This window comes from Leptopilina boulardi, unplaced genomic scaffold, assembly GCF_019393585.1.
Source record: "Leptopilina boulardi isolate dan_hultmark-lab unplaced genomic scaffold, ZJU_Lbou_2.1 LbouV2_214, whole genome shotgun sequence".
NCBI lineage: Eukaryota > Metazoa > Arthropoda > Insecta > Hymenoptera > Figitidae > Leptopilina > Leptopilina boulardi.
Window position 1 is genome coordinate 5687263 of NW_026137768.1, and position 25233 is coordinate 5712495.

Consider the following 25233-nt stretch of genomic DNA (forward strand, 5'->3'; position numbering starts at 1 on the left):
TTCACAAATTCGATATCAAAATCTATTAAATATAAATTCAATTATTATGTTATTACATTAGAATTTTCTTTGCTGCTTTAGATTTCAAAAACTGTTATATTTATGAAAAATATTTCGTGCTGTCTTTAAAATCGTTTCATTGAAGGAAATTTATTTAGTTGTCTTAATCAAACATTTAGTTTTATTAATGAAATTTTTTGGTTAGACATTTCATCCTCAAAATTTTATTATCAAAAGCAATTAATTTGGTTGAAATTAAAATGATTTGGATAGGAAAAATGAATTTTTTAAAGGTGCATCTTTTTGACAAAACATACATTTTTAAAAATAATTTTATTAATAATTATATAAATTATTCTAATCATATACACTACTTTTTTTTATCGTTGACTCATTATAATGAAAATAAGAAATATTTAATCTATTTTTATTTTAAAAACTTCTTGTTTAATTATTATTTTCAAGCCTATTTTCTAAAAAATAAAACAATTTACACTAGTTTTTACATCATAGATTATTATTTTTAATAATTTTAATTTAATTCTAATTATTTTCTAATAAATATTATTTCATATTTATTATTTATATAAAAATAAACATTCAATTTGAAATATTTTTAAATGTATACATCGTTAAAGAATCGACATAATATTTTGCGAGAGTTTTATCTGACTTTTTCTTGTTTTTAAATGACTTTTATTTTTTTTTCTTATTAGCATTATAATTCCTTACAAATGAGAATACATAATTTTTTCTGATTTACTAATATACATGCAAAAAGTAGATTTATGCAAATTCGAATCTTAAATAAACACACTTTGACATTTCAATGTTAAATTGCTTAATCATCATTAGGACAATAGAAATTAAAATAATTTAACTCAGATGAAAATTTAATACTTGATTTAATTACACAATTTAATTAATTTACTTTGTTCTACAAAAAAAAAATTTTTTTAATAATTCAAATAGAAATTTGTTTCTTTTTGATAAGTTCATAAAATTCATTTGCTTATTCAAAAGAAGTAAATTTAAGGTTAAAAGTTTATCAATTATTGTAGTGAGTATAACAGAACTTTGCTAATTTCAGATAAATTGTATTCTGGTGATAAAAAATGTAATTCTTTAATATTGTTGTTTATTTTTTTTTTACTGGTTTCTTTTCGTGAATTTAATCCACCAACCACCTTTTGCAGCAACAGCAAAACCCTTATCCATCACTATCGGATGCTTTGTTTTAGAACTCTTTTCTAAAATAAAATTTTGCAAAATATAAACAAGCAACAATTTTGTTTCCATTAATGCAAATCTGTTTGCAATGCATTTTCTTGGTCCGACACCAAATGGTAAATATGCATAGGGATGAATTTTGTCCTTATTTTCATCACTAAATCTTTCCGGATCAAATTTCTCAGGATCAGGAAAATATTTCGGATCGTGATGAAGTCCTTGGATAGGAATCATAATCGCGGAATCTACCTCAGCTGTATATTCTTCACTATCTTCTGTAGGTTTTGTCAAAGTAAAATTTTTTACGCACAATCTGTCAGTTGATGGTGCTGGCGGATATTTTCTTAATGCTTCCGAAATAACCATATCGAGATACTTCATTTTTGTTAGAGTATCATAGGTAATTTTCTCTTCTCCATTTTCCGTGAATGTTTCAATCTCCTCGCGTAATTTTTCCTGAATTTCAGGATTCATTGCCAATTCATGAGCAACAAAACACATTGCCGTTGACGTTGTGTCAAAACCAGCCAAAAAGAAAATAAAACTTTGTGAAATGATATCATCGGTTGTTAACTCAACACCATTGTCCTTGTCCCTTGCCTCCATTAGTAAGTGAATCATATCTGGTCTGACGATATTCTTCTCCTCTCTTACTTTCACATTTTCGCGAACGATTCTCTTAAAAAATTGATCAGTGGCACGTGACAGAAATGGCTCGCCAATTAATTTCATAAATCGTGGACAAATACGAAAAAGTAAAAATTTTAAAGCACGCAATCCTTTACCAAATGATGTAGCATCTTTGCCCCGTAAAAAAAAATCATTCTCTCGATCTTTTAGTGAGTCAACACTTATACCGAATGCTGCAGTGGCTATCACGTCATTCGAATATCTCGAGAATGCGTCCTTGGAGTCAATTAATTCTGTTTCTTCCGGATGTTTCAAATAATGTTGTACAAAATTTTCAGCACACTTTTCAATTAATTCAAACATAAATTTCATTTTTGTTGCTGTAAATGAAGGACTCAATGTATTTCTTATTTCCCGCCATCGTTCACCTTTCAGAAAAAATACATTTTTCCCAAAAATAGGATCCATTGTTTCGTCGACAAATCGCTGATGATCAATAAAATATTCGAAATTTTTTACACAAATTTCTTTGATTAACTCGGGATCACGAATTACTGCTGTTGGTGTATGAATATCCATAATTCCGAAATATTTAGCATCTGGAAAACTATTATAAAGTTCAGTGACGAATTGACTAATAGGTTTCGTTTGAAAAAAAATAGGAGCAGAATTGCCAAATATTAGAACAGGTTTAACGTGAGGAATTTTTTTTCTTTCCCAAAAATGTACTTTGTAGTAGAGAAAATATAGAACACCAAGTGAACCAACAATCAGGGTCCAAAGTGCTAAATTTAGCGACTCCATCTTGTGCGCGTCAGTTAACGAGAGAGTCAGGTTGAAGACTAATTTTTATTCGCTTCTGCTATAGTATTTTCACGTCTACTGTTGTATTTCGCATATAGCTTGCACTGAACTATAACGACGTGCTTTAGAGAGTCAATTAAGCAACAAAGATTAAATATATATAGGACACACGTTAATTTTTCAGTAAATATAATTTTTTTTTTATAAAGTGTATAATTTTTGTTAACGTAAAAAACAGCTAATTATCAACACATTATTTTAAAAAACACAATTTAAATACACATTAAATATTATTGTATTTTTTACCTACTTGAAAATGCAGTATTTGTAAATTATATTTTACTAAATTTTCCTTTTATAAAAACTTCTTACCATTTTGGAACCACTTTTTGGAATTTGGGTCTTGGCTTGAAAAATATTGAATTATTAAATTATTACTATAATTATTTTCAAATAAAAAAATTTTTTTTGATTACAATATTCATGGAAAAAATAGATACATGTAAATGAAATAAACACAATTTGACATGATAATTTTTTAATAAGAATAATAGTAAAAAATAGTTACCATAAAATTACATCATTTTTTTTTCGTTCATTTGTTTCTTTTTGTAAATTTAAACCATAATCCACCTTTAGCGACAATCGTGAAACCATTTTCAAACTCTATTGGATGCTTTGTTTTTGCACATTTATCCAAAATGAAATTTTGCAAAATATAAACAAACAAAATTTTTGTTTCCATTAATGCAAACCTGTCCGCAATACATTTCCTTGGACCAATACCAAATGGTAAATAAGTATAGGGGTGAATTTTGTCCTTATTTTTATCACTAAATCTTTCCGGGTCAAATTTGTCAGGATCGGGATAATATTTTGGATCGTGATGAAGTCCTTGGATAGGAATCAAAATAACAGAATTTGGCTCAGCAATATATTCCTCGCTGTTTTCGGTAGGTTTTGGTAAAGTATATTTTTTAATGCATAATCTGTCAGTTGATGGTGCTGGCGGATATTTTCTTAATGCTTCCGAAATAACCATATCGAGATACTTCATTTTTGATAGAGTTTCATAGGTAATTTTCTCTTCTATATTTTCCGTGAATGTGTCAATCTCCTCGCGTAATTTTTCCTGTATTTCCGGATTCATTGCTAATTCATGAGCAATAAAACACATTGCCGTTGACGTTGTATCAAAACCTGCCAAAAAGAAAATAAAACATTGCGAAATAATGTCATCGGTTGTTAATTCAACACCATTGTTTTTGTCTCTTGCTTCCATTAATAAGTGAATCATATCAGGTCTAATGATTTTCTTCTCCTCACGCACTTTCACTGCTTCGCGAACAATACTCTTAAAAAATCGGTCGGTAGAACGTGACAGGAATGGCTCGCCAATGAATTTCATAAATCGTGGACAAGTACGAAAAAGTAAAAATTTAAAAGCACGCATTCCTTTACCAAATGACGTGGCATCTTTACCACGTTGATAAAATTCATTATTTCTATCTTTTAGAGAGTCAACACTTATTCCAAATGCTGCAGTGGCAATTACGTCATTGGTATATCTCGTGAATGCGTCCTTGGATTCAATTAGGTTTGTTTCTTCCGGATTATTCAAATAATACTGCACAAAATTTTCAGCACATTTCTCTATTAATTCGAACATAAATTTCATTTTCGTTGCCGTAAATGCAGGACTCAGTGTATTTCTTATTTCCCTCCAACGTTCACCTTTTAGGGAAAATACATTTTTCCCAAAAATTGGATCCATTGTTTCATCGACAAATCGCTGATGATCGAGGAAATTGTCGAAATTTTTTACACAAATTTCTTTGATTAATTCAGGATCTCGAATAATTGCTGTCGGCGTATGTATATCCATGAATCCAAAATATCTTGCATCCGGAAAACTGTTGTAGAGGTCGATGACAAATTGACCAATAAATTTCGTTTGAAAAAAAATTGGAATAGAATTGCCAAATATTAGAACAGGTTTAACGTGAGGAATTTTTTTTCTTTCCCAAAAATGCACTTTATAGTAGAGAATGAAAACAACACCAAGTAAACCAACAAGCATGGTCCAAAGTGCAAAATTTAGCGACTCCATATCTCACGCGTCAGTTAACGACCAAGTCAGTCTGAAGACTACTTTCTTTTCGATTCTTTTTTAACGTTTTTAAGCCTACTGTAGTATTTCGCATGAACTATATCTATTAGGCAACAAAGATTCTTTCGTTTGGTTAGTGGAAAAAAGGGGCACGTCGATTCGCGTTCAAAGGCGTTCTGGTCGAAAAAGACACCTTGTAAATTCGTTTTTTTCTGTAAACGTTTAGAAATGTTATAAGAAAAATTTTTATTTAATTTTTTAGCATCTATTTTTTAAGATTCAATAAATTTATTAAAAGAAATTAATAAATCATTGAAACTTTGTTAGCAAATTTATTAACCTTTCAAACCCTCTAGAACAGGTTTTGAGGCTGTTCTTTTTTTTAACCTGAATGCATCGTCTCCTCTTTTTGAAAGCAAATCCGACGTGTCCTTTGTTTCCACTAGTCTAGAAAAATATAGAGACTTACGTATAATTAAATTATTATTAGTAGATATTTAATAAAATAAAACTTAAATGAAAATGTTAAATATAAGCATTATATTTATACAGAATTCAGTTTCATTACTTTTGGTACAAAAATTATACAAATTAAAACAATGCAGATTAAACTTTTAATTATTTATTTATTCTGCAAAAATATTATCGGTGTTATTCTTTTTTAAATGTCATTGTTTCTTTATCATTATTTACAAAAGTGAATAATTTTTTGTGATTTCACAAGATTTCTTAGATTCATGCAAAAAATAGATTTATGTAAATCAAATAAGCAACATCTCAATGTTAAACTGCTTTTTTTTTACAAGTAAAAGAGTAAAAAAGTAATTATTAAAACAGACGTAATTTTTTTATTGTTCATTTGTTTCTTTTTGTGAATTTTACCCATAAGCCACCTTTGGCAACAATCGTAAAACCTTTTTGAAATTCTATTGGATGCTTTGTTTTTGCACTCTTTTCCAATATAAAATTCTGTAAAATATAAACGAACAACAATTTTGTTTCCATTAATGCAAATCTGTTGGCAATGCATTTTCTTGGTCCGACACCAAATGGTAAATATGCATAGGGATGAATTTTATCCTTATTTTCATCACTAAATCTTTCCGGATCAAATTTCTCAGGATCGGGAAAATATTTCGGATCGTGATGAAGTCCTTGAATAGGGATCCAAATAACGGATTTTGGCTGGGCTGTATAATCTTCGCTGTCTGGTGTTGCTTTTGGTAATGTAAATTTTTTAATGCATACCCTGTCTGTCGATGGGGCTGGTGGATATTTTCTCAATGCTTCCGAAACAACCATATCCAGATATTTCATTTTTGAAAGAGTTTCATAGGTAATTTTATCCTCTCTATTTTCCGTAAAAGTGTCAATCTCATTGCGCAATTTGTCTTGTACATCAGGATTCATCGCCAATTCATGAGCAACAAAACACATTGCCGTTGAAGTCGTATCAAATCCTGCTAAAAAGAAAATAAAACATTGTGCAATAATGTCATCGGGTGTTAATTCAACACCATTGTCCTTGTCCCTTGCTTCCATTAGTAAATGAATCATATCCGGTCTAATGATGTTCTTTTCCTCTCGCACTTTCACAGTTTCACTAACAATTCTCTTAAAAAATCGATCCGTGGAACGTGTCAAGAATGGCTCGCCGATTAATTTCATGAATTGTGGAATAGTACGAAAAAGTAAAAATTTAAAAGCACGCAATCCTTTGCCAAATGACGTGGCATCTTTACCCCGTAAATAAAATTCATTATTTTTATCTTTTAAGGAATCGACACTTATTCCGAATGCTGCTGTGGCAATCACGTCATTGGTATATCTCGTGAATGCGTCCTTGATTTCAATTGAGTTCGTTTCTTCTTCATGATTTAAATAATATTGAACAAAATTTTGAGCACATTTCTCTATTAATTCAAACATAAATTTCATTTTTGTTGCCGTGAATGATGGACTGAGTGTATTTCTTATTTCCCTCCAACGCTCACCTTTTAGGGAAAATACATTTTTCCCAAAAATAGGATCCATTGTTTCGTCAATAAACGATTGATGATCGAGAAAATTTTCAAAATTTTTCACACAAAGTTCCTTGATTAAATCGGGATCTCGAATAACAGCTACTGGTTTATGAATGTCCATCATTCCGAAGTATTTAGCTTCGGGAAAACTATTATAGAGATCAATGATAAACTGACCAATAAATTTGGTTTGAAAAAAAATTGGTGTAGTATTGCCAAATAGCATAACAGGTTTAAGGTGAGGGGTTTTTTTTCCATTCCAAAAATGTGCTTTATAATAGAGAAATATTATGACACCAATGGCCCCAACAATAAGGGTCCAAAGTAGTAAATTCAACGACTCCATCTCATGCGCGTCTGTTAACGACAGAGTCAGGTTGAAGACTAATTTTTATTCGCTTCTGCTATAGTGTTTTCAAGTCTACTATTGCATTTTCTGTAATTGCTTCCACTGTCGAGTCTGTTCTATCGATGTACTTTCGCGTGTGATGCAATATATATTTAGACTTGAGTTAATTTTTCAGTGAATATGGATTTTTTGCAATGTATGTAATTTTTCTGAATGTAAAAAATATGGAAAAATAGGTTATTTTTATGACAATGACAAGTTATATGGATAGGTAATTATCAAAGCAATACCTAAAGTGCAATTAATAAATATTTTTTATTGAAAGGGTATTAAATATAAGTTAAAATAATATTTAAAATTGATTTATATAAATAAATTATTATTATCAGTAAATTATATTATTATCAACTATATATAATATCACAAAACAACTTTATTCTTTGTATAAAATTAACAAAATATTTTCTATTAAATATACAAAATTAAATGTTCATATAAATTGTTCATGTTGTCTGAAAAAAATTATTTAAAGGGTTAAAAATATTCTATTAATGTTAATTGCATACGAATTATGATACTTTTGATGTTCTTTTGACAAATTTTGCCCATGTACCACCTTGAACTCCAATAGTGACGCTGATTTCAAATTTAAGTGGATGTTGCGTTTTTTCAGTACGTTCCAAAATGAAATGTTTCATTATGTAAACAATGAGTAATTTCGTTTCCATTAGAGCAAATCGATTACCAATACATTTTCGTGGACCAAGTCCAAAAGGCAAATAGGCATAGGGATGAATATTATCTTTATTCTCATCACTAAATCTTTCCGGGTCAAATTTTTCTGGATCTGGATAATATTTTGGATCGTGATGTATTCCATTTACTGGGAACCAAATTGATGTATTCGGTTCTACGATATATTCATTACTATCCGGCGTGGGTTTTGGTAAAGTGTACGTTTTCACGCACACTCTATCAACAACCGGAGACGGTGGATATTTTCGAAGACACTCAGAAACAACCATATCAAGATATTTCATTTTAGAAAGTGTTTCATATGTGATTTTACTATTGTCTCTTTCAATAATCATATCCACCTCGTTACGTAATTTTTCTTGAATCTCCGGATTCATTACCAGTTCGTGTGTGAGAAAACTCATTAGTGTTGATGAGGTCTCAAAACCGGCCAAAAAGAAAATAAAACTTTGTGCAACAATATCATCAACAGACAAATTAATACCATCCTCCTTTTCTTTTGCCTCCATAAGCAAATGAATCATATCGGGTCGAATGATCTTATTTTTTTCTCTTTCATTCAATGTCTCACGTATCACAGCCTTGAAAAATCGTGCCGACGATCGAGACACAAAAGGTTCGCCAATTAATCGTAAAAAACTCGGAAACATACGAAACATTATGAATTTTGCGAATCGCCAAAAACCCCTGAATGACGATGCATCCGCTCCATGCACATAAAACTCGTTCTCTTTGTCTTGCATGGAATTGACTGTGATTCCAAAAGCGGCAGTGGCTATTACATCATTCGTGTATCTCGTGAACGCGTCCTTGGTATTAATAGACTTCGTTTCATCAGAATGATCAAGAAAATATTGAACAAAATCACTCGCGCATTTATCAATCAATTCAAATATAAATTTCATTTTTGCTGCTGTGAATGATGGACTCAGTGTATTTCTCATTTCTTTCCAACGATCGCCTTTTAATGAAAATACATTTTTACCAAAAATAGGATCCATTGTTTCGTCGAGAAAACTTTTATGATCGAGAAAATGTTCAAAGCTCTTTACACCAATTTCTTTAATTAGATCAGGATCACGAACGACTAAAAGTGGTGTATTAAAATCAAACATACCAAAATATTTTGCATCTTGATGACAACTGTATAGATATTTGACAAAATCACTTATTGCTATTCTTCCAGTAATAAGTTTAAAATGACTACCAATAATTGGTAGACACTGAATTTGAGGAATTCCTTTTCGTTTCCAAAAGTTCATTTGCCAATAAAAGTAAACTAGCACACCAATCGCACCCAAACAAACAGTGAAAATCACTAAATTTAACATTTCCATGTTCGAGTTCGTTAATATTAGCAATTGATGCGAGACTGGCAAACACTGAAAGTTCCACTGCGTATATTTTTGCAGTTGTGATGTTACTATATCTATATAATACATTAAATACTCGCGGCATCTATATCTATACTTGCGTGTGCTACATACTTTCAGAAACTGCGCATCTGTTCTATTTTGATGTACGCACTTTGAAGTATATATAAAATGCAAAATAGCATTTTTATGACAAAGCAATTTTACGATTTTTAAAGGAAAATTTTTACTTCTTTTAGTAAATTGAAACATTAAAATTAACATATTATTTGAATTAGCATATTACATTTTTTTATGAAACAATGAGCTTTAAAATATATATATGAAATCATTTGGAAAAAGATGCAAGAAATGATTTGTATGTGTTGCATGATTCAAAGTTTTTTTTTTAATTACTCTGTGCAATGCATAAATATTCCTTAATTAATTCAGTTTTTTTACTATTTTGGAAATTATATTTTGCGATTTCAACAAATTTTCATTTGAAAGAATTTTTATTTTAGCAAATTTTTATACTGCAAATTTCTTAGTTTACACAAATCTTCGTTAAAATTTTTCATTTTACAGAATTTTCTATTTAGCAAAAATTTTATTTAGCAAATAATATACTTAACCCCTTAACTACGATGACGAAGAATTGACGCACAAAATTGTCGTCATCAGCAGTTAAGGGGTTAATTGAATTTTTTTTATAGAATTAAATTTTACTAAAATTTTAATTAATTTTTTGGTTAAAAAATATTGTTCAAAAAATCAAAATTAATATTATCTAATGTAAAAAAGAGATTTGGGGTGTTTGAAATAATATAAGAAACAATTTTTATTTATTTTTATTTATTAACATTAATTAGATCATTTACATTAGTTTTTATTTAGTAATTAATAATATACAGGTACTTATACACTTATAACATTTTTATGATGTTTAAATTTTTCATTTTTAATGAATTTTTAATAGCTGCACTGAAAAAAAATGTATTTGATTCTAATCGACTATTATTAAATAAATATTTATTTACATCAAATAATTATTATTTGAGTCAATTAAATTGTATTTGTTTCAAATACAGAAATTATTGGTTCCAATAAATATTTATTTGATAATAGTCAAGTAATCGATTATTTGAATCAAATAAATGTTTTTTCCAGTGTTTGAGTTTCAAGAAATTTTTGCTATTTAAAATTCAATAAAACTTGTCCATTTTCAACTGGAAGTAGAATTATTTTAAATTAATGAAATCGATTACAAATTTACCAGATAAAAATATTTTATATCTGTAAAAATGAAATTCTAAAATTAGAAATAAGTCAAATTGTTGAATGTTATAAATGTGTTTAGCATTAAGATATAATATATCAGTCTTTAAGCTATGTCTAAAATAGAAATTTTCTTATCAAAATAGTTTATAGTCTAGTTCTAATTATCGAATCGTAGATGATCGTAGATTATAATTTTTGAGACATAGTATATATTAATATTTAGAGTCATATTAAAATTAGAAAGAATTTTTTAAACAAATAATTCGAAGAGTCTGTAAATATTAATTGTAATTAATATTTAGTAATTATTTTCTTAGTATTTATTATGTGGTGAATAATATTTAGCATACGATTCATGAGAAACATTTTAAAGAACACTTTCTTGTTGATGGTCAAACACTCGTTTCTTAAATGCGATCCATAAACCATCTTTGACTTTAAGTCCACCACCACCTCTTGCAAACTCAATTGGATATTTAGTTTTCTCAGTAGGCTCCAAAGTGAAATTAAGTAGAATAAAAACAAAAATTAGTTTAGTCTCCATTAAGGCAAATCTGTTCCCGATGCATTTTCTTGGACCAAGACCAAATGGCAAATAGGCATATGGATGAATTTTGTCCTTGTTCTCATCACTAAATCTTTCAGGATCAAATTTTTCTGGATTTGGAAAATATTTTGGATCATGATGCAATCCATAAATTGGTATCCAAATGGCATTTTTCGGTTTTACTGTGTATTCTTTACTGTCCGGCGTAGCTTTTGGAAAATTGTATTCTTTCACACACAATCTGTCCAACAGTGGATTAGGCGGATACTTCCGTAATGTTTCAGAAAGTACCATATCCATATATTTCAATTCAGAAAGCCTCCCATAAAAATCGTCAATATTCTCATTTTCCTTAAGAAGACTGTCAACTTCGATTCTCAATCTGTCTTGAATTTCTGGATTCATTGCCAATTCATGAGCCATAAATTTCATTAGACCCGATGAAGAATCAAATCCTGCCAAAAAAAATAAAAATCCCTGTGCTATAATGTCATCCATAGACAAATCATTATCATCTTTATTTCTAGCCTCCATTAACAAGTGTATCATATCGGGTCGAATAATATTTTTCTCATCCCTCGTGATAACTGTTTCCGTAATGATTTTTTTGAAAAAACGATCAGACTTCTTGGCAAGAAATGTTATTCCCAATAGATGCATCAATTTTGGAAAAAGTCGAAAAGCTATAATTTTAATAAAACGTTTAGAACTACCCAAGTTAAAGGACTTTTTCCCCCTTTCGTAAAATTCATTTTCTCGATCCTTTAAAGAATTAACACTAATTCCAAATGCTGCAGTGGCTATCACATCATTACAATATCTGGTAAATGCATCTGACAATTCAATAGATTTTGCTTCATTTGAATGATCAATGAAATATTGAACAAAATCGCGAGCACATTTTTCAACTAATTCAAACATGAGTTTCATTTTAGCCGCTGTATATGCTGGACTCAGAGTGTTTCTCATTTTCTTCCATCGATCGCCTTTCAATGAAAATACATTTTTTCCATAAACCGGATCCATTTCTTCAGTCATAAAACTACGACGATCGACAAAATTCTCGAAATTTTTTACACATATTTCCTTGATTAAATCGGGATCACGAACCAAAAGCAAAGGAGTATGTAAAATCATCATACCATAATATTTCGCGTTTGGAAATTTGTTATATAAAAAATTTAAACCATCATAAAAAGACGAGCGACGAAATAGAATAATTGACATACTTCCTAATACAGGTATTAATGGTTTTAGATAAGGAATTCCCTTTTGTTGCCAAAAATTTGTTTGACGATAGAGAATTAGAGCACCGATAATTGCACCCAAAAATAGGGTAATTAAAATTAACAACAAAGTTATAGACTCCATTTTGCGGAATGTCGTGCAGTGAAAATAACGAGACCGATTAAACTGAATATTTTCATTGCGAGTTATTTTATTTTATATTGTCGAGTAAAAGATAATGATTATTTTATCTTGAACTGAATTTACTTTGTTTATTTCATCATCTTGTACGTGTTAATATTAAATTTGCACATTATTATTTCATCATTTCACTCTCTAAATATAAATGATTTGAAAATACTTAATTTGATATGAAACAAGTCATTAATTCTTATTAGTTCTTTACTAATTCAGATTTTTTGGGAATTTTTTTTATTGCAAACGTTTGCAATAAATAATAGAATTTAAAAAAAATTATCTTTTTAAAAAAATTGATGCATTGGAAACTTTTTTTTAATCAATTAATTTATTACTATTAATAATAATATATCTATTAGTAATATATTATTAATACAAATTAATTAATTTTTTTAAGCTATTCCAACTTTGAAAATTAAATACTTTTAATTGAGATAATTATTAATTATGTTTTTTTTATTATTATCACAGTGATTAGCTAAATTTGTCCCAGACGGCTAGATTAAATCTATATCTTATTATAATTATTAATCATAACTCAATCAATCAAACATTTTTGACATTAAAATAATATTTTTCAGTTTTCTCGGTCTGAAATCATGTTTATTTGTGAATTAATATCTTAATTAAAAAAATTTTTCATTTGTAAAATAACAATTTCAATCTGATTTCGGTTTTCAGTTATTGTTACCTTAAAATTATCAAAAATATGTCAAAAAATTATGATGAATTTTTCGTGTGATAAAATAAATGATTAATTTAAAACCGGACAATTATTACACTGAAAGAAATGATTTGATTCAAATAATCGGTTACTTGACTATTATCAAAAAAATATTTACTCAAGCCAAATAATTTTTGAAGTCAAATAATATTGAATTAAATAAACTATCTAAACCAATAATTTCTTTATTTGAAACAAGTACTATTTAATTGGTTTATAATTATTTAATTCAAATAAATATTTATTTGATAGTAATCAAATAAACGATGATTTAAGTCAAATAAATATTTTCATGTAGGTATATATTTTTCTAGAAATAAATATTTTTAAATTTAATATTACAATTATTAAAAATGTATTTATAATTTTCGAACAAGTAATAAGTAAAAAATGGACATTTAATATTTTATTTATAAAAACGTAACTCTATATTACAGTTGGTAGGTTATATATATAAGCATTGTATCAAAATTTGAAAATTTTAAGTTAATTTGAAATTTTCTTCAATTCATCTTCCTTCGTTGAATTCCCTGTGGTTTATATTATAGGACTTGAAACTTTACGATCCTTCCAGATTCCGCGAAATAAGGAGAAAACTTTCTTGTAGAGAGAGTTACTCTCTTCTTAACAGTTAAAACTCCTTTAAAACTTATGAATTGCAACGCAATATTATGCACACACATATTCTCACTAAACAAGCTCGTTAGGAAAATCCCTTTTCCACTTGACGTGAGGCATTATATCTTGTATTTAGGAGGCACTCGAAAGATGTGCACGTCTCCTCTTCTTGATTTACGATAAATTGCAAATTTGATAATCATCTAAAATTCCACCCCTCTCGTCGTCGTCGTCGTCGTCGTTGTTGTAACGGTTGTCGTCGTCGTTCGCCTTTTCGAGGGTCGTTCACGAAAAGTTACGCTTTTCATAACTCATCAGACACGCGTTGAAAGGTTGCCGACCAATGAAAATATACCCCAGTTGTTACAAGATTAGTAAGGCTCAACCACAAGATTTAGAATCATCCTAGAGCTTTTCAGATTAGTAACTATTTTCGAAACATTCGTGTGCTTTACGGTAAAGAAAACACTTTTACACAAGAAAATTTCAAATTACTTTCGTTATTTATGGATTAATATATTTTTACTATTGTGGATTACTTAAAAGAAATCGTAAAACTAGAATTAAATTGAGGCGAAAATTTATTGAATCAAATAAAATAGGAACATATAGTTAGTAAAATTTTTAATTAAATTTTTTTTCAACCTATTTCCTTTCGAATTACAAAAAGGAAATTTTTTTAATTTTTATTATATCCATTGTTTTGCTTTTCAATCATTTCCATTAATTAAATCACAAATTTTATGTAATAAATTTTTCTACATTCAGTTAAAAAATTATCATATCAATCTACATTCATTAAAAATGTCGAATTAAATAAAATATATATGTCACTTTTGTGTACATGTGTCTGCAATTTAATTATTCGTTGAAAATGAAAAAAGATTAGCTCCCGGAATAATGATCGTGGCTGATTTTGCCTTTTAATGAAGTGAACCTTGTTTTTCAACGGGGAGAATGGGAAATGAAATTTTAATATTTGCCCAGGGCAGAAACGAGTTTATCCTAACTCGGGTTGGTGTATATGATGTTGGTTTCATTTTGTTGTGTGGCATTTTCAACTTGAATATTTTCCCTCATTCCGGAGGCTGTTTGTCTCGTCTGATTTTCAACTCTATCTGGTCATCTCTATATGTTTCTCTTTCATTTCAAGTTTTCTTCACGTGTGTCTCTCTATATTTCCCCTTTATATTATGCAATCTACTTACTCTCGCTGTGTATAAACGAGATGATATCTGAAACATCGCGCGCGCGCGTAGGAGTAAGGGATCGCTCCATTAGCACCGCCAGGAAACGAGACAATTTCTGATAAGAGCATCTTGTTTAACATCCAACCTCTATTGTAGAGGATCCCAACACTAGACTCTTGTGTTGAATTCCCATCAGAAATTCGATCTGCTCCTATAATACTAGATGTAAATTACAGCAATTCTCGACTTGATTACTCGCGAGCTCTAGATTCCAAATGAGGAGTTGACTTCGAGAGTTAATCTATTATCAGTATAGATTCATTTAAATAAATTTCAATAAGAATTTTTACAAATTTTTCAATTTTCAATATGCTAATCATGATTTTGGGACAAATTCTCTATATATCAGAATTTTAATTTAATAATAGAAATTTATATTTAACTGAAACTTAATTTTGAAATATTAAAAATAAATTTTCTCGATAATACAAATTCTTACAGAATTATTTTTTTAATTTTTAATAATAATAATTTTTTATTAATAAAATGAATTTAATATCTAATAACATTAGTTATTTAAAGTAAAATATTTATTGATTTAATTAAAATTAAAAAAAATCGACTAAAACTACTTTTTTTGCGCCTTAAAGTCGATCCAAGGAGTGTGAAGTTATTAATTATAATTCTTTATTTACAAAATATTAAATAATACAAGGAGCCGTTCACATATCACGTGATACATATTTTAAGTATTTTGAACCCCTTTCCCCCTGCGTGATATTTTTTCTATTGTTAAAAAATTAAATTTCCATGGACCATGATAGTTTTCCTCCCACCCCTAAAGATATCATGCGATATGTGGATGACCCCTGACAAATATTTCTTTCGTGATTATTTTTATTTACAAAGTACAATTAAAATTTTTTATTCTTTCATTAAAATTACTTAATAAGATTTATACACAATTAATTAATCAAAGCATTAGATAAATAAATTTATTCTATTATATCTTGGTTTCTTTTTCGAAATTTCACCCATAATTCACCGTCAGCTACAACAAGAAAACTTTTTTCAAATATTATAGGATGTTTTGTTCGTTCTTCTCTTTCAATAACAAAATTTTGTAGCAAATAGACAATCAAAATTTTTATCTCCATTAAAGCAAATCTATTTCCAATGCATTTTCTTGGTCCAACACCAAATGGAATATAAGAATGAGGATTGATATTTTTCTTGTTGTCGTCGTTGAATCTCTCAGGATCGAATTTTTCTGGATTTGGAAAATTATTTTCATCATGATGAAGTGCATAGATGGGTAACCATATTAAAGAATTTGGCTCTATTGTGTACTCGTTGCTGTCTGGTGTTGATTTTGGTAAAGTGTACTTTTTCACACACATTCTATTCATAATTGCATTTGCTGGATATTTTCTTAGTGTTTCTGAAATTACCATGTCCATATATTTCATTTTAGAAAGAGTGTCATATGAAATTTTCCCCTCCTGTTTTGTAAAGTAGTCAACTTCTTGGCGTAGCTTTTCTTGTATTTCAGAATTAACAGCAAGTTCGTGAACTGCAAAACTCATAACTGTTGCTATTGTTGAGAAACCAGCTGCGAAAAATATTAAACTTTGTGCAACAATATCATCAGTTGTTACTTCAACACCTTTCTCATTACGGCTAGCTTCCATTAAAAGATGTATCATATCAGGACGGATAATATTTTTCTCATCTCTTATTTTCACTGTTTCTTGAATAATTTTCTGAAAAAAATTAATACATGAACGTGGCAATAAAGACTCATTTAGTAATTTCATAATTGGTTTAAAAAATCGTAAAGCAAAAATTTTTAAACCTCGACGAATACTACTAAAATCAGTGACTTGTTTTCCTTTTAAATAAAATTCATTGTTTCGATCTTTTAATGAATTGACTGTGATTCCAAAAGCAGCTGTTGCTATTACATCATTTGTATATCGTGTAAAAATGTCCTTCATTTCAACAGAATTTATCTCTTCCAAATTGTCCAAAAAGTATTTAATAAAATTTTCAGAACACTTTGACACTAATTCAAATAAGAAATTCATTTTATTTCTTGTAAATGATGGTGAGAGAAAATGACGCATTTCTCGCCAACGTTTACCTCGTAGAAAAAATAGATTTTTTGCAAGTAGAGGATCTACATCATTAGAAACAAACGATTCATGATCTTCAAAATGATCGAAATTTCTTATACAAATATCTCTAATTAAATCGGGATCACGCAAAACTATTACTGGAGTTTGAAATTGTAGTATACCTGTGTATTTTGCATCGGGAAATTTTTTATACACTTGAGTAATGAATTCAATCATTGACATACTTCGACTAACGAAAACTGGAAACACATTTCCAAATAATGATATTGATTTGATATGAGGAATTAATCCTTTTTGTGTCCAATAATTTCGATTATTTTTAATAAGTAGAAGAGTTCCTATTGTGATAAATATAAAAGTCAGAGTGAGTAAATATAGTAGCATTGTAAATATGAATTTTTAACACTTATTACACTACACAGTTTACTACAAGAACAATTGAATACGCTCCTTTGTTTAATTTGTTTTAATAAGAAAACTTATTTTAATAAGAAACTTATTATGAAAAAAAAAATGTTTTGTTTAGATGCCTTACTTTTTGACTAATGTCACGTCAGTCTTTATCCACGTAATGAATTCGTCACAGTAGAAGAACCACCCAGTTTTTGTTTGAGAAAATTTATTGTTGTAATATTAGTATCATCTTAAAGTTAATTATAAATATTTTGTGGTAAATAAGTTCAGTTTTATATCAATTAACGATATATCATATAAATTTATTGGCAGAAAAAAAGAAAAATAGTAAATTTATATAAAATTTTTAGATTACGAAAAATAACCTGAAAAGATTAGCTTCGTAAATTCGTAATGTTAATTCAAAGGTAAATATATAAATCAAATCTTAATAATAACATTTTTATTTAATAAAATTGTGAAAAAAGCAAATCAATAAAAAATTAAAACTGGAAATTAGTTTTTTATCAAAAGAGAATTATTTTTATGTTGGCAGTAGTGAAAGTTCATTTTTTTTATTATCTTGGGACTTGGGTTGGCACTGCTGATCATATTGCAAATGGCGTCGACTGAAAGTAGAAGAACAATTTTTCGTTAGACAAATTTTGATCTTTCTTATTAGCATCATAACGTTAATTATAGATATTTTGTGGTAAATAATTTCTGTTTTATATAAATTATCGAAAATACATGAAAGATTTGTGGCAGCTATGAATAAAAATAAGAAATATAGGTAAAAATTTTTTGACAAAAACAACCTAAAAATTTTGGCGTTACAACTTGTTCTGATTTGTTGCATATATTGTAACTTCACATTATTGCCGCTTGGCAACAATTAATTTTTTGTTAAATTGATATAAAAAAACTTAGTAGAAATAAATTTATTAATAATTATTATTAATAAAATTGAAAATAGTAAAAATCAAGGTCTACAATAAAAAAAAGTTTAAAAAGAATCTAAATATGTTGGTAGGAGTGCAGTTGGTTAGCTTCACATTGTAAAAAGCGCGATTGAACGTTACAAAATATTTCGTGAAAAACAAAAAATATCATAATTTTAATCAAATTACAAATATATTTTAGTATATAATTCAGTTATACATAACTTATATATTCAAGATTATAACTAACTAGCAAAATTACACGCGCGCGTCCAACTTCAATTGCAATGGTTATTTTAAAATAATAATAATATTAATAATAATAAAAATAATAATAATAATAATAATTCTGCATCAGTGGAGTATTAAATTAATAATAGGTATATTTCTAATTTTCACGTTATCATTTATTTATACACAGAAAAAAATGAGTTTGATGTTATATAAATAAATAAATTAAAGTAAAAATTTTAAAATATAAATATTAAAATTTTAGAAATAAATATTTTTGATAAAGTCAATGTTCGATGAATTTTTTATAATCTTTCAAATTACAAAAAATTAGTTATGTTAAATATTTTTTTGTATTTTCTATAAATATTTCGTTGCAAATAAAAATTTTAAATTTATGTTTTTTTTCAAAAAATTTAATTAACTGATAATTAATAAATATTAAAAAATTATGTAATCAAAAAGAAATTTAAATTAACAGAAAATTATTAATTATATTTTAAAAAGTATTAAGCAATTAAAAAATATTTCAAATTTTGAAAAAATAAAACCTAAAAAAAATTTGTAATGTTTTAAACTTTAAACTTAAATTAAAAATTAAAATCAAATTGAAAATTTTTTAAAAAAGCAAACTATTTTTATATTGTTTATAGATAAAAAAATATAACAATTTAATAATTAATAATAATAAATTTGTGAATAATAATATATAATAAATAATAATGAATAATGAAAAAATAATGAAAGATAAATAATAATTATAAGTTAAAATGTTCTAATTATCTGTAATAATCATTATATTTAAAAAAATGTATATATAATATAATAAATTTATAAATAATAATAAAAATTATATTATAATTGAAACTTATTTTTCTATAAATACCAAGTAGGAAATATACTGGTGCTGCACACAATGAACAATATTTTTTTTTTACTTTAAACTGTCACTTAGTATATGACTTAATTAATGGCGATAAATAAAAATATCCGTCGTGTTAACCATAAAATATTACGAAATCAAGAATTGTCAAAATTTTAGAAAAACAAAAGGAACAAAATACGACTAACTTCAAGTGTGGACAGACGGAATGAATGAATGAATACGGAAATTATTAAAGTTAATTTTTATTGGTAAACATCAGAATTTTTAATATTTTGTCAAATTTCAAATTTTTGTTATTTAACCTAAAAATTTACAATTTCCATTCAATATCTGTTCGGATATCTGTCCGCCGTAAAAATACAAGACAAAATTTAACTGATATTAAAATTCGTATCACATAAATATTTATCTTTTCTTTTTATTTATTTACAGGGTTAATAAATAGAATCTCAGAAAAAAGCGAAAAAATATGTTCTTTCGGCGTCAATTCGAACTTGGAGAAGAATTAGATGAAATTATTATCTATAGATGAGATGATAAATGATATAACTTCTACTGAATCTTCGAATAAGTGAGTCCTTTGTCTCATATTTTTCGGTAAATATTTATTACTATAGGTTTTTTCTGCTTTTGATAGAAAAATTATTATTTTAGTAAATATAAATGGTTTGCAAATTTTTCATGAAAATTACATTAAAGTTATTTTTAATTATCAACAAATATATTGTTAATTAATTAAAATTTACAAAAAAAACTGGTATTAAGAAAATGTTTAATTTTTATAAAATCAACTTAAGAAATAATTAAATTAATTTTATCTTGAAAATCTTATTTTAGGTTAATATGTAAAATAATTTATTTTCTCAATTTACAGGTGTCCAATCATGAAGGATGGGTGTTTGTTGCGGAGCTGCTCCTGGAGGAGATCTTGTATAGCTGAGTCGCAGTTCAATGTATGTAGATCATAAATTTTTCCTCTTAAATTTTGTATTTTAAGATAATATTTAGAATTTTAAATATTTCATTTTGTACATATAATATAATGAATTATTATTTTTTTTCAGACAGTTGGTCCAGTAGCAGAAAGATTTGTCCATTTCAAGAGAGGATATGCTGTCATCGTATCATACACGGCGCAGGAATTCCCCCATTTAGGTGAGCTTTTTTTCAATATGTTTAAGAAATATAAATAAATAGAATAAAAAAAGTTAATTTATTGTAATATTTATAACTTGTGATAGAATATCAAATGTCAATATATTTAAAAATATTTGATAATATTGATGATTTTTAATATTTTATTTTACACTAACATTATGAATTATTATATTTTTTCAGGTATAAAAGAAGGAAGTCCTTTTATAAAAAGGATATGGTGTCATCGTATCTCTGACGCTACGCAGAAATCCCCCCATACAGGTGAGCCTTTTTCAATATAGTTAATTCTATATACAAATTTAAAAATTATAATTCGTTTAAAATTCATACATAAAATAAATTATAAATATATAATAAATTTTTATCAATCAATAACATGCATCTTGTTCAACTTAGTATTTAATAGTGTTTTGAGAAAATAATTGCATAATTTAATTTAAGAAATTTTTTTATTTATTCAGGTCCATTCCAATTTTCTAAATATCAAAAGACTGGGAAGGATGTGGAAGAAGAAAAGTGGCCCCTGCATACATTTTTTTTATAAAATTTTTTTTTCTTTTTTCTTATTTTTTTATAATATTTTTTTTTGAGCTCCCGGCCTCACGCAGAAGTGCGAGCAAGAAAGAGGGATCCTCGGGAGCTGGCCCTGAAGCGCTCGAGAGTGGCAATGACGTTATTGTCCCGACGAGGGATGATTCGCCGATCGGTGAGTCGTTTTTTATTTAATCCCTTCCCTGTTTAAAACAGTTTTTTTTTATAAATTCAATTAAAATAGACTTATTAATTATAAATTAAAAATTCATTTTTTTGATATTCAAAATTTGTAAATTTTTCGAATTTTCTTGACTTTTATCATTTTTTTGAATCAATACATTATATTGATCTAGATAAAATATAAAAATTTTAAAAACAGGGAAGGATTCTGACAACATGGTGACACCATTGACAAAAATTATTTTTTAGTATTTTTTAGGGGTAATCTAACAAAATGATGTGATATTTTTGGAAATTTAGTCCCTTAAAATTTCTAACACTCCCCATATCCTAAAGTATTACATATTTTGTGGATTATTACCTTAATAAAACGTAAATTAATATTATTGTCAATGTATATTTTTTCATTGTTTATATATTATGTATGTCATTTATTTACTGTATGTTTAATATTTTATAATTTTTCTTATTGAGTCAAAGTAATTTTTTTTTTTATAAAAAAAGTAATTTAAACTAAAGTTATAAAATTTTATTAACTTTAAATAATTTAATTAATTAATTTTGTTAATAATTTTTCAATTTTGCATAATAAATTTTATATTAAATTTTGAAAAGTTAATGCATGTGGAATTAAAAATTAAAGGTTTTTGATAATTTTTTAATAATGGACTAATTAAATGTTTCCTTTTCAGAAAAGATCGCTCAGGTGACGGTTGCGTCCCGGGACGTTAACCCTAGTGTAGGAAATTTGCACCTGGGCGGTATTAGTTTCGTTTAGAATATAAATGTAGGTAGGAAATTCGGGAAAAATAGGCATTTATGTTCGTTTTAAATATAGCAATAGGTAGGGAAATCGGGTGAAAAATGTAAGTAAAAAAGCAAGTAACTGGAGTACCAGTGAAAATTTGCTTTATTTCAATTTTTTATTCTTTTTGTCACTATGTTGTCTTATATTTTAATGTTATGTAAGTGTTTTGTGATTGTCTTAAATGTTTGGTGCATGTTTTGTTTAAATTGATCATTATTTTCAGCTGAATCATCGTGGTGAGAAATAATTTTTCTTTTTAATTGTATTAATCATTTATTTTTTCAGGAATATGTAATTTATTATATTCTTAACCTTTTTATATATATATTTATTTATTATACTACATTTATCATATATAAGAATTTAGAGAATATTTACAATTAATATTTTAAATTGAATTTAAATTACAAATTTTTTTATTTATATTCTATTGCAAATTTTTCAGGTACTTTTTTTTGTAAATTTGGAGTAAGTACAATTTTCCAATTCCAAGCTTTAATAATAATGTAAAGTTTTAAATTTGTGTATTTATATTTATAGGACTGGCAAATAAATACAAAGCTTCCTCGGGAGGAGAGGAAGGAAAAGAAGATCCATTTCAGAAAAAGAAGGATGTGCTACACGCTCACAAACAAAACTGTCCTGTTATTTTGCTATACCATTGCTGTATTTGAAGAGAGAATTACCACAGTCGGTACATACTTTTTATTTATTTTTTTTTAACATTTAAACTACTAAATCCATTCTATTAATAAGCAATTATTTAATAATTCTAGAATCAAAGAAATATTTCCGGAATTCAATCGAATGAATTATTATTAGGAATAGTGAATATTAAAAAAATTTTTATAATGCGTCCCAATGAGACAGTTTAATTTCAATTTTAATTAATTTCACGTTTGTTTCTGCTCGTCCCCCCTTTTATCATGAATATTTTATGTCAAAGCAAAAAAAAAAAAAGTTCTCAACGAGGAATGAGAATATCGGGTTCATTTATCAATTTTCAAAATAAATATTTATGAACTCAACTTTTATTTACTATAACGTATATAGAACCTTTCAAAGGAATATTGCAAAAAGATATTGTGCAACATTTTTTTTTATTAAAAAAAATTATATATGAAAAATTTGTACAACTATAGGTAGTTGTTAATATTTTTATTGTATGAAATATTTTTCGTGATAAAAGGAAATTTTTTGTGTGTTTTTCGAAGTGGAAACGCACTGGTCCATCGGCTTGAAGATGATGAATCATAAAGGGTCTTGAAAGCTCTCGGTGTGCGGTTGTGTATATTAAGAAAAAATTTATTCCACGTTTTATTTACGCGGAAGTCAGCCATTCGTTGTCTGAGCGCAAGAAGCTCGAGACAGGTGCTTTCTTTAACATCCCCCTTCATTCTAACCGTGTTATAACATCCACATGAAAGATAACTTCCATATATAGATATACATATATATATACACACTCTCACCATTAGTTTACAGTCCCCATGGGCATATATACGCGAAGGGTTGGTTAGAACGTGAGAGGTCTTTGGGGCCCCATATAATGCGTGTGGCTACGCACAACCTTACGCAAAAGGGATGTCCCTGCAAAAGTTATAATTGCTAAACGTCGGTTGGAAGGGATCTTTTTTACGGCATGACACCCTTTTTTTTATTACTTCTCTCTGGCCTCGACACGAGCTCAGAGAACATGCACTTCTCTCATGGTCGTCGTTCTCTTTTTTGCGGAAATAAGCTTCAACTCCCATTTTCACCCTGAAAAGGTCTCGCACCCGAACTGTCGCGTCCTCTCGTTGAATTTCTCCTCTCGTTCTATCTCGCTCTCTTCCCCTAAATTCATGAGGTTGCTCTCGGCTATACGACGAGACGCGACCTTAGTCAGCACTTGCTTCGACATATTTTTTTTTCTTCCTTTCCATCCCCGAGATTCTTCATACTTCCGGGTCACATTCTTCCGTTGATATCCATTCATGCCTTCTTTTGTACGTTCTCGCTTCTACAAAAATCGAAAAAAAAGAAAGAAACTGCTCTAACTGCAAAAGTGTCGCGAAAATGCACTGCGCGAATAATTAGGAATTCTGTTCTCATTCATTCGGAACTTTTTTCGTGCTTTGTAGAGTCTTGTGTGTGTGTATGTGTGATAACGTCACGTATTTCACCTTTTCTGTGAGAGGATGAAACTGCGCGCACGTACATGGTGCATTTGATGTGTGGAATTATGCATGAAGATCAAGATTTTCAAATATGCCCTTCGGCTCTTTTTGAGAGCAACAAAGGCGATTTACGAGAGTATGTGTCTCTGGGTAACTGACATTCGAAAATGTAGTTCAAAAAAAGTAGTTGAAAATCTTTTAGATTATTCTTCCTTATTCTTTTATTCGTGAATTATTTATATTTATTTAAAATTTTTCTTCAATTTAAAATATTACATTTAATTAAATTAAAAATAATTGTTCTTGGAACGGGGGGATAAAATAAAAATTTACGAATTTTCTTTTAGTTTACAACTATAAAATTAAACTTTTTATTGAAATACATAATTTAACAGAGTTGAAAAGTTTAACAAATTTTTAATTAAACTTTTTTGGAATTTACAATATCAAAGTCAATTGTTTAGTCTGACAGTCGCTTTTTAATTTCTCTATTTTTCTTTTTATTAACTGAAACAAATTTCGTTTCAAAGATAATTTCAGACAGATGAGTGATGAATTTAAAATTCATATTTATTTTAAAGCATTCTAACAATAAATTTCAAGTTGAAGTTGTTTGATATTGCGATGCAAATTAAATAATTGATTTAATTTATATAAAGGTAGCTCTCTTCAAAATTGATTGAATAATCTCTAGTTAATTTGGTCCATTAGACGTGCTAATAATCCTCTGAGATATCCATCGACCACAAATAGCCTATTAGATAA

At 27.7% G+C, this 25233-nt stretch overlaps 6 protein-coding genes across 8 annotated transcripts in view; 1 reads left to right on the forward strand and 5 right to left on the reverse strand.

The window, feature by feature from the left end:
* Positions 1–4948, reverse strand: LOC127279250 (uncharacterized). Its single transcript, XM_051301488.1, has 2 exons — positions 3272–4948; positions 1–2706 (listed from the first exon to the last, which is right to left on the reverse strand). Exons 1-2 carry the CDS (start codon positions 4772–4774, stop codon positions 1150–1152), a joined length of 3060 nt encoding a protein of 1019 aa, XP_051157445.1. The 5' UTR covers positions 4775–4948; the 3' UTR covers positions 1–1149.
* LOC127279112 (uncharacterized) overlaps positions 1–21864 on the forward strand; it is a 53591-nt gene extending 31727 nt beyond the window's left edge. For 2 of the 3 annotated variants that reach the window (XM_051301255.1, XM_051301256.1), the window contains 5 exons: positions 20062–20200; positions 20504–20582; positions 20694–20784; positions 20968–21048; positions 21249–21864. In XM_051301255.1, the coding sequence (XP_051157212.1) occupies positions 20139–20200; positions 20504–20582; positions 20694–20784; positions 20968–21048; positions 21249–21331 (396 nt within the window). In that variant the 5' untranslated portion in view covers positions 20062–20138 and the 3' untranslated portion in view covers positions 21332–21864. Of the gene's footprint in view, positions 1–17867; positions 18000–20061; positions 20201–20503; positions 20583–20693; positions 20785–20967; positions 21049–21248 lie in introns of those variants that run through there. The other variant, XM_051301257.1, reaches the window with a different exon arrangement.
* On the reverse strand, positions 5320–7326 carry LOC127279105 (cytochrome P450 9e2-like). The gene has a single exon (XM_051301245.1). The coding sequence runs from the start codon at positions 7142–7144 to the stop codon at positions 5630–5632; it is 1515 nt and encodes a 504-aa protein (XP_051157202.1). The 5' UTR covers positions 7145–7326; the 3' UTR covers positions 5320–5629.
* On the reverse strand, positions 7563–9373 carry LOC127279096 (cytochrome P450 9e2-like). Its single transcript, XM_051301236.1, has one exon. It carries the CDS (start codon positions 9343–9345, stop codon positions 7717–7719), a length of 1629 nt encoding a protein of 542 aa, XP_051157193.1. The 5' UTR covers positions 9346–9373; the 3' UTR covers positions 7563–7716.
* On the reverse strand, positions 10456–12509 carry LOC127279098 (cytochrome P450 9e2-like). Its single transcript, XM_051301237.1, has one exon. It carries the CDS (start codon positions 12452–12454, stop codon positions 10904–10906), a length of 1551 nt encoding a protein of 516 aa, XP_051157194.1. The 5' UTR covers positions 12455–12509; the 3' UTR covers positions 10456–10903.
* Positions 15902–17640, reverse strand: LOC127279102 (cytochrome P450 9e2-like). Its single transcript, XM_051301242.1, has one exon. The coding sequence runs from the start codon at positions 17560–17562 to the stop codon at positions 16036–16038; it is 1527 nt and encodes a 508-aa protein (XP_051157199.1). The 5' UTR covers positions 17563–17640; the 3' UTR covers positions 15902–16035.
* Positions 21865–25233: the final 3369 nt, after the last annotated feature.

Excerpts from the sequence above, each read along its gene's own strand:
- LOC127279250 (XM_051301488.1), bottom strand. The coding sequence starts at position 4,774 with ATGGAGTCGCTAAATTTTGCACTTTGGACCATGCTTGTTGGTTTACTT. Across the intron at positions 2,707-3,271 it reads TATGGTTTAAATTTACAAAA|TTAGTCTTCAACCTGACTCT; the intron begins AGAAACAAATGA and ends AGCGAATAAAAA.
- LOC127279096 (XM_051301236.1), bottom strand. The coding sequence starts at position 9,345 with ATGTATTATATAGATATAGTAACATCACAACTGCAAAAATATACGCAG.
- LOC127279102 (XM_051301242.1), bottom strand. The coding sequence starts at position 17,562 with ATGCTACTATATTTACTCACTCTGACTTTTATATTTATCACAATAGGA.
- LOC127279105 (XM_051301245.1), bottom strand. The coding sequence starts at position 7,144 with ATGGAGTCGTTGAATTTACTACTTTGGACCCTTATTGTTGGGGCCATT.
- LOC127279098 (XM_051301237.1), bottom strand. The coding sequence starts at position 12,454 with ATGGAGTCTATAACTTTGTTGTTAATTTTAATTACCCTATTTTTGGGT.